Genomic DNA, 13,540 nt, shown 5'->3' on the forward strand with positions numbered 1-13,540 from the left:
TTTTGTATTTTTTAGTAGAGACGGGGTTTCACTGTGTTAGCCAGGATGGTCTCGATCTCCTGACCTCGTGATCCACCCGTCTCGGCCTCCCAAAGTGCTGGGATTACAGGCTTGAGCCACCGCGCCCGGCCTAAATAAAAGCATTTCCTTGTAGTTCTAAGTAAATCAAAATCATCGCGTCAGCAATTTGGAGTTTAGTGTATTTTCTGCTGTACTGCCTTTATTGTTTAATAATGTGTAATATAAAAGATGGTAGAACACCAATAAGAAGAAATTGGGTAACCACCCAACTAAATAAAACATGTGCTGTCTTACAGGTATACTTAAAGTATGCCAGCTCATACATTTTTGTAAAATTTTTGTAAACGCTGAAGGACTCTATTTACACATGCACAGCATTCACAACCGTTATCAGTACTCCAAAGAAATGTAATATTAAAACAATTACTTTAACGCTTAATTTTTAACAACTACCTAACTTAACATCCTCACATTGTGACTTCTGAAACTCCCATCACTTGGACCCACTGCATTCATACATGTTTAAAGGAGTATACTAAGTTTTTAATATTGATGACAATGATTTTGTCTGTTATTTTCTTATCACTTACGTAGTCTATTTCTTGGCATTTTCCCTTCTCCGGCTATCCCTTTAAGGCTTTATTTGTTAAATACTATATACTATAAAATTAGAATAAAGTTGAACTTTCTCCCCTACTCAAATTACCTTGCCAGTAGTTTTCAAATCATACAAGAATAAAACAGCCATTTAGAACAACTGCTGAAGGGTGGGGGGTTGGGAAGTAACATTTTCAGATAATTTATTCTGGAAATGTTTGCATTTTGAGAGTGCTTATAATAGTCAAATTCAGAGCTGTGCTCTCATAACTTTTGACCCATTGTGACGCTCACAATGGAGTAACATACTCCTGTATCATACCCCTACAATTCCTTTGAACATGACTCCCTAGGTCTGTACAAATATTTCTCTGGTATACATACTTTTAAATGTAAATGCTGTATCGCAAAATATGTACACTTAGATTTTTAAAGATAATGCCAAATTGCACATTCAAAGCCAATATCAATTGACATGTTTACATTAACACTGTATAAGACTACTCAACAATCCTTTAAGATCTGATGGGTCAAAAAGTGTTACTATTTTCTCTACACCAATACAACATTTTTTTATTATTATTATACTTTTAAGTTCTGAGGTACATGTGCAGAACATACAGGCTTGTTACATAGGTATGAATGTGCCATGGTGGTCTGCTGTACCTATCAACCTGCCGTCTACATTAGGTATTTCTCCTAATGCTATCCCTCCCCCATCCCCACCCCCCGACAGGCCCTGTTATGTGATGCCTCCCTCCACCCCACCCCACCCCGTGTCCGTGTGTTCATTGTTCAACCCCCACTTAAGAGAGAGAACATGTGGTGTTTGGTTTTCTGTTCTTCTGTTAGTCTGCTGAGAATGATGGTTTCCAGTTTCATCCATGTCCCTGCAAAGGACATGAACTCATCCTTTTTTATGGCTCCATAGTATTCCATGGTGCCAGTACAACATTTTTAATCAGAAAAAAAAGTGATCTGTTTTTTTTTTTTTCTTTTTCTTTTTATTTCAAGAGACAGGGTCGGCCAGGAGTGGTGGCTCAAGCCTGAATTCCAGCATTTTGGGAGGCCAAGGTGGGTGGATCACCTGAAGTCAGGAGTTTGAAATCAGCCTGGGCAACATGGCGAAACCCCACCTCTACTAAAAATACAAAAAAATTAGACGGATGTGCTGGTGAGCACCTGTAGTCCCAGCTACTCGGGAGATTGAGGCAGGAGAATCGCTTGTATCCGGGAGACAGAGGTTGCAGTGAGCTGAGATTGTGCCATAGAACTCCAGCCTGGGCAACAAGAGCAAAACTCTGTCTCAAAAACAAACAAAAAACCAAACCAAACCAAAACAAAAAAACAACAAAAAAGAAAGATGGGGTCTCGCTTTGTTGCCCAGGCTGGACTGTAACTCCTAGGTTCAAGTGATCCTCCTGCCGCAGGCTCCCAAGTACCTGAGACTACAGACATGTGACCATACCCAGCTTCTTTGTCCTTTTCTTAAATTGCTCTATCATATCTTTATTAGTATTGATTCTTAAGGTTGACTATACATCAATCATTTATAAAGCTTTTATTTAAAGCTCATGCTGGAATCTCCAGTCCAAATTTAACCATCTCTGGAAAAAGACCAAAGGAATCATTATTTTTAAAAAGGTCCAGAAGTGATGTTATGTATCATCAGGATTAGGAACAGTCTGTCTGTCTATCTAGGTTTATATATAAAATAGTAAGTTGTATAGTTCCCACATATTCCACTTTACAGAATCTCTAAAATTAAGAATGTTATTCCTTACAATCTTCCATATTAAAGACCAAAATTATTACATATAGCAGAAAACTAATTAGGTTATAAAAAGTCAAATGGGTTGTCATGGTTACTTGGTTATTTTAGAAAAATGAGAATCTTAAAGAAAATTAGTAGAACATTCACTGTGTTCTACTGACATAAAAATACATCCTTCTAATATTTTTTAAACTAAAGAATAAAATTCTGAAACAAAATTTGTCAGTAATGTCAACTTGTGGTCAATGCTTTAAAAATCCAGTCTAAAAGCAACATTTATCAGATTAAACATTTGTGAAGTGCTGTTAGCTCAGGTATATCTTAGATTGGCAAATTTGATAATTACTGTAAGTTATCTGAAACCTAAATATTTCCAAAGACTACCATTTTTGTCCAAAACTTATCAGGGTAATTTATATAACAAGTTATATATTATATTAGTTATATGGAAAGATTATAATAGCACAGTAGTTGAGAGCATCACTTTGAAATAAGGCATACTTTGGGATTCAAATTCTGACTCTGTTAACTTGTATCTGTGTGACTATGGACAAATTACTTACTCTGACCACCTGTTTCTAAATTTAGACATGTTAAACTTATGAAGTGGCAATCTAGCTCCATGGGTAACATGCTAAAAACTTTCTTTTTTCTCCTTCCATTAATGAGTTGGCTCTCAACCAGGCGAGATGGTATTTGGCAATATAGAGGCATTTTTGGTTGACACACTGGGGATGGGGGTAACGAGGCTGTAGATATCTAATGTGCAGAGGCAGAGATGCTGCTAAACATCCTACACTGCATGGGACAGGAACCCCACCCCCCAAAATTTATCCAGTGCAAAACGTCAATAACGTTAAGGGTGAGAAACCTTGCTTTGATGAATACATTAAGAATCATTTGTAGTTGCTACATAAAACTAACTGTATGATATGCTTTTTTACTTTCATTCTGAGTTTACAGTGAAAATTACCAGAGGCTATATGACGTGTGATGACAACTCACTGGATGATTTATGGATTATGTATTTGTGTATTCTAGGATTACAACATTTTGTTTGAAATCCTAAAATGGTAAATACCAAATAGTTGTAACCAACATAAACAAAAGCTCTTTAGGGTCCTTGAATTTTTAAAGTTATAGAGCAGTCCTGACACCCAAAATTTGAAAACTGCTTTTGTAGATACACACATCCTGATCATAATACTAGGAAATGCTAGCAAGTGAGATGAGTATGCTAGAGGAAAAGTAGTAGCCTATTAAGGAGGTGGGTAGACAGTGATGTTACCCTGTCATGTTACCAGTGAACAACTATTTACTGAGCACCTATTATGGTAAAGCACTATACTGGGTTCCACTTTAAAAGAATGTCTTCACTTTTACAGTAATAGGCCGTTTTTCTCTTCCAATCTCGTTTCCACCAATCAGCTTAGAAGGTTCCTTTAAAAAAATTTTTTTTTTAAATCATTGTGGGTACACAGTAGGTGTATATATTTATGGGGTACATCAACTGTAACACAAAGGTGTTACACAATCCAATTATACTCTTTTAGTTTTTTTAATATACAATTAAATTATTTTTGACTATACACACTCTGTTGTCCTAGCTAATACTAGGTCTTATTAATTCTTTCTATTTTTGAACCCATTAACCATTCCCCCTCCCCACCACCACCACTCTTCCCAGACTCTAGTAACCATCTTTCTACCCTCTGTCCCTATAAGTTGCATTGTCTTAATTTTTTGCTCCCACAAATAAGTGAGAACATGTGAAGTTTGTCTTTCTGTGCCTGGCTTATTTCACTTAACGAAATGACCTCCAGTTCCACCCATGTTGTTGCAAATGACAGGATCGCATTCTTTCTTATGGTTGAATAGTACTCCACTGTGTATATGTACCACATTTTCTTCATCCATTCATCTGTTGATAGATACTTGGGTTGCTTACAAATCATGGCTATTGTGAATAGTGCTGCAATAAACATGAGAGTGCAGATATCTCTTGGATATATCAATTTCTTTTCTTTTGGGTATATATCTAGCAGTGGAATTGCTGGATCGCATGGTAGCTCTATTTTTAGCCTTTTGAGGAAGCTCCGAACTGTTCTCCATAGTGGTTGTACTAATCTATACTTCCACCAACAGTGTATGAGGGTTCCCTTTTCTCCACATCCTTGCCAGCATTTGTCATTGCCTGCCTTTTGGATAAAAGCCATTTTAAATGGGGCGAGATGATATCTCATTGTAGTTTCGATTTGCATGTCTTAGAAACAATAATATTGGGCACCTTTTCATCAACTTGTTTGCCACTTGTATGTCTTCTTTTGAGAAATGCCTCTTCAAATCTTTTGCCCATTTTTAGATCGGATTATTATATGTTTTCCTACAGAGTTGTTTGAACTCCTCATACATCCTAGTTATTTATTACTTGTCAGATGGATAGTTTGCAAATATTTTCTCCCACTCTGTGGGTTATCTTCTCGCTTTGCTGATATTGTTTCCTTCGTTGTACAGAAGCTTTTTAATTCGATGTGATCCCGTTTATCTTTTTTTTTCTTTGACATGGGTCTCCCTCTGTCACCCAGGCTGGAGTGCAGTGGCCCGATCTCAGCTCACTGCAAGTTCCGACTCCTGGGTTCACGCCATTCTCCTGCCTCAGCCTCCCGAGTAGCTGGGACTACAGGTGCCTGCCATCACGTCCAGCTAATTTTTTGTATTTTTAGTAGAGACGGGGTTTCACTGTGTTAGCCAGGATGGTCTCGATCTCCTGACCTAGTGATCCGCCCGCCACGGCCTCCCAAAGTGCTGGGATTACAGGCATGAGCCACCGTGCCCGGCCCCATTTGTCCATTTTTAGCTTTGGTTGCCTGTGCTTGTTGGGTATTACTTAAGAAATCTTTGCCCAGACCAATGTCCTGGAGAATTTCCCCAGTGTTTTCTTGTAGAAGTTTCATAGTTTGAGGTCTTAAAGATTTTAGTCTTCAATCCATTTTGATTTTTGTATATGGTGAGAGACAGGGGTCTAGTTTTATTCTTCTGCATATGAACATCCAGTTTTTCCTGCACCATTTATTGAAGAGGCTGTCCTTTCCCCAATGTTTGTTCTTGGCACCTTTGTCAAAAATAACTTCACCGTAGATATATGGATTTCTATCTGGGTTCTCTGTTCTGTTCCACTGGTCTATGTGTTTCACTGATCTATGTGTCTGTTTTTATACTAGTACAATGCTGTTTTGATTACTATAGCTCTGTAGTATAATTTGAAGTCAGGTAATGTGATTCCTCCGGTTTTGTTCTTTGCTCAAGATAGCTTTGGTTATTCTGGGTCTTTTGTGGTTCTATACAAATTTTAGAATTATTTTTTCTATTTCTGTGAAGAATGCCATTGGTATTTTGACAGGGATTACATTAAACCTATAGATTGCTCTGGGTACAATGGACATTTTAACAGTATTGATGCTTTCATTCCATGACCATGGAATATGCTTCCATTTTTTTGCATACTCTTCAATTTCTTGTATCAATGTTTCATAGTTTTTATTGTAGAAATCTTTTACTACTTTGATTAAGTTAATGTCTAAAAGCCGGGCGCAGTGCCTCACGTCCGTAATCTCAGCACTTTGGGAGGCCAACGGGGGCAGATCACTTGAGGTCAGAAGTTCAACCAGCCTTGCCAACATGGTGAAACCCCATCTCTACTAAAAGTACAGAACAATTAGCTGGGTAGGCCGGGTGCTGTGGCTCACACCTGTAATGTCACTGTGGGAGGCCAAGGTTAGTGGATCACCTGAGGTCAAGAGTTTGAGGCCAGCCTGGCCAACATGGTGAAGCCCCGTTTCTACTAAAAATACATTTAAAAAAAAAAACTGGCCAAGCTTGGTGGTGGGCACCTGTAATCCCAGCTACTCGGGAGGCTGAGTCAGGAGAATTGCTTGAGCTCAGGAGGCAGACGGTGCAGTGAGCTGAGATCGCGCCATTATACTCCAGCCTGGGCAACAAAGCAAAAACTCCATCTTAAAGAAAAATAAAATGTTGGGTGTGGTGGTTCGCACCTGTAATCCCAGTTACTCGGAAGGCTGAGGCAGGAGAATTGCTTGAACAGGGGAGGTGGTGGCTGCAGTGAGCCGAGATGATGCCACTGCACTCCAGCCTGGGCAACAGAGCAAGACTTTGTCTCAGAAAAAAAAAAGGTTAATGTCTACATACTTCGTATTATTTATAGCTATCGTAAATGGGATTACTTTATTGGTTTCTTTTTCAGATTGTTCGCTGTTAGCATATAGAAACGCTATTTTTTTTCTAATACTGATTTTGTATCCTGCAACTTTACTGAATTTATCAGTCCTAATAATTTTTTGGTAGTCTTTAGGTTTTTCCAAATGTAAGATTATATCATCTGCAAGCAAGGATAATTTGACTTCTTCCTTTCCAATTTGGACTCCCTTTATTTCTTTCTCTTGTCTGACTGCTCTAGCAAGGACTTCCCGTTCTATACTGAGTTACAGTGGTGAAGGTGGGCATCCTTGTTGTATTCCCTTAGAAATTCCTTGCTGTAAAAAACAAACACTGAACCACATCAAATATACTTTTCTAAAGAGTAATACTTAACAGCTGTTTGTTTGCTTGCTAAATAGCTTACAAAACCATTTCAAGATTTCATGACCTACAAGAACTCAACTAGACAGAATATATCGTAATTTCCAACTGGCTACTTAAACATTAAAAAAAGCTTACTGAAGAATTCTGATATACATATTCTTCTACCTTTATGGAAACAGATGTACAAAGCCAGGATGAGCCTCACATTTGGTTTCCAGTCCACTTTTCCTTCCAAGACACTAATAAGCATGAACATGTTCAAGCAGGACTCACATCTTTTGCTATGAACCTGGTTAATACAATATATTTTAGTGTCAGATACTCTAATTTCTGCCTGAATATAGGTCTCTAAAATAGTGTGTCCTTTAATATATAGTGGTGAATTAAATACTATTTTCTCTTTAAAAAAAAAAAAAAGTTACAAAGTAATTTCAGGTGTTTCACAGGAACTATTAAGTCTAATAATTCATGTTTATTTGTCTTAATAACAGAGAAGAGAACAAACTTAACATTTCCTGCCCCCCTGCTTTTTTTTCTTTCTTTTTCTTGAGACAGAGTCTTGCTCTGTCATTCAGGCTGGAGTGCAGTGGTGCAATCTTGGCTCACTGCAACCTCCGCCTCCTACGTTCAAGTGATTCTCCTGTCTCTGCCTCCTGAGTAGCTGGGATTACAGGCATGTGCCACCACGACCAGCTAACTTTTGTATTTTTAGTAGAGATGGGGTTTCGCCCTGTTGGCCAGGCTGGTCTCGAACTCCTGACCTCAAGTGATCTGCTTGCCTCAGTCTTCTAAATGCTGGGATTACAGGCATGAGCCGCCCCTCCTGGCCACATTCCCCATTTTTGATGTTACAAAATAATACCATTTTCCATGTATACAAAGAGTACTTGCTTTCAAGACATCATTACTGTACATACTGTTCATTGTATATAGCAACATTGTTGCGTATCATGCCTCAGTAAAAACAATGACATAGGCCAGAGGTGCGGTGGCTCACGCCTGTAATGCCAGCACTTCCGGAGGCCAACGCAGGCAGATTATTTGAGGTCAGGAGTTTGAAACCAGCCTGGTCAATGTGGTGAAACCTTGTCTCTAATGAAAAAACAAAAACTAGCCATGCACTGAGCCCAGAAGGCGGCGGATGCAGGGAGCAGAGATTGTGCCATCGCACTCCAGCCTGGGTGACAGAGCGAGGGAGGGAGGGAGGGAGGGAGGGAGGGAGGGAGGGAGGGAGGGAAGGAAGGAAGGAAGGAAGGAAGGAAGGAAGGAAGGAAGGAAGGAAGGAAGGAAAAGAATGAAAGGAAAGGAAAGGAAAGGAAAGAATGAAAGGAAAGGAAAGGAAAGAATGAAAGGAAAGGAAAGGAAAGGAGAAAGGAAAGGAGAAAGGAAAGGAGAAAGGAAAGGAGAAAGGAAAGGAGAAAGGAAAGGAGAAAGGAAAGGAGAAAGGAAAAGAGAAAGGAAAGGAGAAAGGAAAGGAAAAAGGAAAGGAAAAAGGAAAGGAAAGGAAAAGAGAAAAGAAAAAAGGAAAGGAAAGGAGAAAGAAAAGAGAGAAAAGAGAAAGAAACGAGAAAGAAAACAGATAAAAGAGAAAGAAACGAGAAAGAAAGAGAAAGAAAGGAAAGGAAGAAAGAAAGAAATGACAAAAATTGTAAGATTTTTGGTAAGAACAAAGTGATAAAATACTAGCAGAGAGATAAAAGATAGAGGTGGTCATCAAGTAGAACACCACAAACATCATTTATTACACTAACATATTTTAGAAAATAATTTAGGAAGCAAGACAGAATATTTCTTAAAATTTATGATAGGTGTCGAACATCTTAAGAAGCAGAACAGATTTAAACAGAGTAAGTCAAAAGCAAGGTAATTTATTCAGGGGCAAAAGTCCTAAAAATGTAACTTTCAGAGATACTTATCCCATCCATCAGTAAATCGATTTTTAAAGTCTCTTCTTTCTTACTAGGTACTCAGAGTAAGGCATTAAAAAAAAAAAAGATTTCTCCAGGTTACAGCAAATAAATATAGATAAATTAAAATTTAATGAAAATGTTAACAAAACTTAAGGCCAGTATTACCTCTATTTTCAAATAGAATCATAGCTAAGCACTAGTGCTTAGAATCACACTAAGCACTAGCTAAGCACTAAGCACTATTAAAAGGGTAAAAAAGAATGTATGAGAAAGTGGAGGTGGGTATGTATATAAAACAAGGTTAAATCAGGAAATGCTCTAGATGCAACAACTGTCCCAGCTTCCATATATCCATAATTTAAAATTCATAACTCAAAAATCCAAAAATATACTTTGATGAAAAATACACAGTAATTTAAGGTCAGCGAATAAAGGCTTAAGATTTGGTAGTTACCCAGGAAAAAGGGGGGAAAACCACTTTGGTTATAGAGATAGTATATATTTTAACTTGTTCAAATCTGATTTAGATTATACAAAAGTATTCCAAAAGATGAATATTAAGGATTAAATTGAGAAAAATAATTTGATACATGTCTGCTTTATAAACATGAATATTATGGAGTATATTGTATATAAGCACACATGTATAAACAGACATAACTGTGCTTCTCCGACATTATTAAAAATGATGTAATTAAATGATATATTCAGTCACAAATATCCCAACTTCAGTAATAAATAAATAAAGCAGATAAATGTATCCCAGATGGAGGAAAAATGGTTATGGTTTTAATAATCATTATGAATACCAAATGAGCTAAAAGATGCATAATGTAACTTAGCATCTTGGGCTTAGGTAGAGACAGCACCTGTACAGAACCTGAAGGTGCTACGGTTTGACTATGTGCCCTGAAGTTCAACGTAGAAACTTACTCCATATAGTAAGAATATTAAGAGGTTGGGGGGATGCAGGCGCAGTGGCTCATGCCTGTAAACCCAGAACTTTGGGAGGATGAAGTGGGCGGATCGCTTGAGGTCAGGAGTTTGAGACCAGCCTGGCTAACATGGTGAAACCCTGTCTCTACTAAAAATATAAAACTTAGCCAGCCATGGTGGCAGGCGCCTGTAATCCCAGCTACTCAGGAGGCTGAAGCAGGAGACTCCCTTGAACCCAGAAGGCAGAGGTTGCAGTGAGCCAAGATCGTGACACTGCACTCTAGCCTGAGCAACAGAGCAAAACTCGGTCTCGGCAGGGTAGAAAAAAAGAAAAAGAGGTAGGGGCCTCATGAGTGGATTAATGCCATTATTGTAGGGATGGGTTCATTATTGACAGAGCAGGTTCCTGATTAAAAGGATGAGTTGAGCCCAATTCTCCCTCTCTGTCTCACACGCTCACTTCTGCCTTCCATCTTCTACCATGCGGTGATCCTCATTCGATGCTTAACACCCTGCTCTTGGACTTCCTATCCTCTGAACCCAAGAGCCAAATAAACTTCTGTTCATTATAAATTACCCAGTCTGTGATATTCTGTTAGAGCAGCAGAAAATGAAGATACAAGATCATTGTGTTTGGATAGTGAAAGTGCTACAAGGAGAAGTGCAAATAGGTGGATCATGGCATGTTTCAAAACTTAGAAAACACTGAGCAGGGCGCAGTGGATCACACCTGTAATCCCAGCACTTTGGGAGGCCGAGGCGGGCGGATCATGAGGTCAGGAGATCGAGACCATCCTGGCTAACACAATGAAAGCCCGTCTCTATTAAAAAAATACAAAAAATTAGCCAGGCATGGTGGTGGGCACCTGTAGTCCCAGCTAGTCAGGAGGCTGACGCAGGAGAATGGTGTGAACCCGGGAGGCGGAGCTTGCAGTGAGCCAAGATCGAGCCACTGTACTCCAGTCTGGGCGACAGAGCAAGACTCTGTCTCAAGAGAAAAAAAAAAAAACTTTCAAAACACTGGTACTCAAGAAACATGGGCTCTTATCCTCATAAAAGAATGTGGGCTCTTAGCCAGCAGGTTAGGTACATGACCATATTTCTAACTCCTTCAGGTATTCTAAAACATTTAAATAAAGGATGAGTGGCCCTGGTACACTCTCTTCTCTGGTCCTCCCATAAAATTTTTCAGTCATCAAATCCACAACCCACTCATGCTTCTTTCCTTTCAGCAGATAACCTATTTTCACTGTTAAGTAAGAGAAAGGGTTATCAGATATGCAAGTTCATCTACCCCAATTCAGGGGAAAGATGTTCCTAGTCCTGTCTATGAATAACCCTGCCCACCCAGGGTCTGGATTTCACCCATTCGTTCCTCCTCCAGGAAAAGATGTTTGGTTTTGTTTCTCTGTTCCTCTCTCTTCAGCACTTTGTCTCCAATACAGCTCTGCTATGACTCTTTCCTTAGCACATGATTTGTCAAGCCTGTTTGACTCTAGATATTGTCTCCTTTCCTTCACAGTCAAGGTTCTGCCAAAAGCAGTCAATATTTGCTGTCGCTATTTCCTCATTTTCCAATTTCTCCTCAACTACAATCTGGCATTTTGTTCCCATTAATCTACTAAAATTAAGTCTAAGTGTAAAATTCTTAGTCACTTTTTACAATCACTATCTTAACTGACTTCTATGACATTTAATTCTACTTACTATTACTTTCGGGTCTCAGGACCCCTCTATAACTTTTAAAAAATTGTTAAGGACCCCAAAGAGGTTTTATTTACATGTGTATAACTATCGATCTTTAACCATTTTAGGATTTTAAACAAGAACATTGTAACACTAGAATATACTAGTGTAAAAGAATAAAAATGAATAAATCAGAGTGATATCACACGTTAAACAGCTTCTGGAAATTTTCATTGTGAATTCATGAGATAATGAAAGTTAAAAAGTCAAATAATGTGCTAGCACTTTTATAAAAAACACTTGACTTTGTTGACTCCTTGGAAGAATTGCAGGGGACCCCTAGGAATCCTCAAACCACACTCTAAGATCTGCTTATCTACAACCAAGCCTTTTTAATTAACATCTATGCCAAAGACCCCCTAGGTCTTCTTGTCTAGCCTGATCTCCTTCCTGAGTTCCAGATAGCTTCTACTATAGCATCTGCACTTGTTATCTTCCTTCTGTGATGCCTATCTCAAAGGCACTCTAGCTAGATCCCTTTAAATCATCTTAGGCTCCTCCCTTTCCTTCTTTATGCTAATTCCAAGTCATCAAACCCTACTGATTCTACTTTTTAAAAGCCTAATGAAGTCTGGGCTCAAGGGCTCACACCTGTAATCCCAGCACTCTGGGAGGCCAAGGCAGGCAGATCATGAGGTCAGGAGTTCGAGACCAGCCTGGCCAACACAAACCCCATCTCTACTAAAAATATAAAAATTAGCAGGGCACAGCGGCGCATGCCTGTAGTCTCAGCTACTTAGGAGGCTGAGGCAGGAGAATTGCTTGAACCTGGGAGGCGGAGGTTGTGGTAAGCTGAGATCATGCTACTGCACTCCAACCCAGGGAACAGGCGAGACTCCAGCTCAAAAAGAAAAAACAAAAACAAAAAATCTAATGAAATCTAGAAGCTTGTTAGAAATGCAAAATTCTACCCCAGACCTACTGTCATAAACATTAAGTGATTCATTCGCACAGAATAGTTTGAGAACCACAGCCTTAGGTGGTGATAGTCTCAGTACCCAAAGTTAGAGAATCCGAAGAAGGCAGAGCCCAAACAGCAAACTTGAAAATACTAGTTAGAAGTCCTTTTATCTCAAGTTTTTCCTCCTAATATTAAACCTTGAAGGTTTTAAAGTTTTATAAAGAAGGCAGTATTCCTTAACAAAGTGATCTTCCTAACTTGGGTTTCATGTCCCTCCAATCCAATCCTCTACATTGCTATCTGCCTTTTACCTCTACTTTGTCTTTTGTTTCCCCTGTTTCAATGGCTCTCTACCTGAAGTCCAAATTCCTTACTATGAAATACAAGGGTCTTCAAAACCTGACCCCTGCCTACCTTTCCCCATTTCTGCATATACTCCCTCTATCAGAAGTCTGAAAACCAGGGGAATCACCGAAGCAGCTGGTTATTTTTTAAAGCTTTTCGGGAGATCTAAAGAGCAGTAGCAGCTAGAATCACTGTCCTCTCTTAAACTAAACTATCTGTCATACTCCCATGTAAAAGCAAACACAGATCCTAGTCCCTCTGTATACCTTCTTTTCATACCTCGCTCTGTCTTATGGGATGAATTCACGGCCTCTCTTAAAAACTCAATTATCATCTCTTCTTTGAAGGAAGACTTCTTTCCTTCCTTTCCCCTACAGGCAAATGAAATTGGTGTTTCTTGCACTTTGCTTCCATAGTATCTTGTGCTTGTATCTGTTACAGCACAGCCTACATTGTTCATGAAGCAGACTGTCTAAATGTTTGTTCTACTAAACACTGATTTCATTTGAAGGCAGGGATTGTATCCTATTCATCTTTATACTCTCTGTGATTAGGCAGAGACTATAAGTTAATAGATATGCAATAAATGTTTACTGAAAATACCCTGAGTTTTCTGGAGAGTGCTGAATGGACCAGGAGTGATGTAAAATAAAACAAAATCAAAACAATACCTTCCTACCTACCATCTTCTTTCATTTACAAGAGGAAAAA

At 38.9% G+C, this 13,540-nt stretch overlaps 1 protein-coding gene across 2 annotated transcripts in view; it reads right to left on the reverse strand.

Annotated features, from left to right (window-relative positions):
* The window catches only part of TLK1 (tousled like kinase 1), a 168,104-nt gene that overhangs the window by 75,922 nt on the left and 78,642 nt on the right, over positions 1-13,540 (reverse strand). Inside the window, exon 1 of one of the 2 annotated variants that reach the window (XM_025404801.1) lies at positions 728-860. The exons of the other annotated variant lie outside the window; for it this stretch is intronic. Coding sequence (XP_025260586.1) covers positions 728-769 — 42 coding nt within the window. The 5' untranslated portion in view covers positions 770-860. Of the gene's footprint in view, positions 1-727; positions 861-13,540 lie in introns of those variants that run through there. 2 annotated transcript variants of the gene reach the window in all.

This window comes from Theropithecus gelada, chromosome 12 (assembly GCF_003255815.1).
Source record: "Theropithecus gelada isolate Dixy chromosome 12, Tgel_1.0, whole genome shotgun sequence".
In the NCBI taxonomy this organism is placed as follows: Eukaryota; Metazoa; Chordata; class Mammalia; order Primates; family Cercopithecidae; genus Theropithecus; species Theropithecus gelada.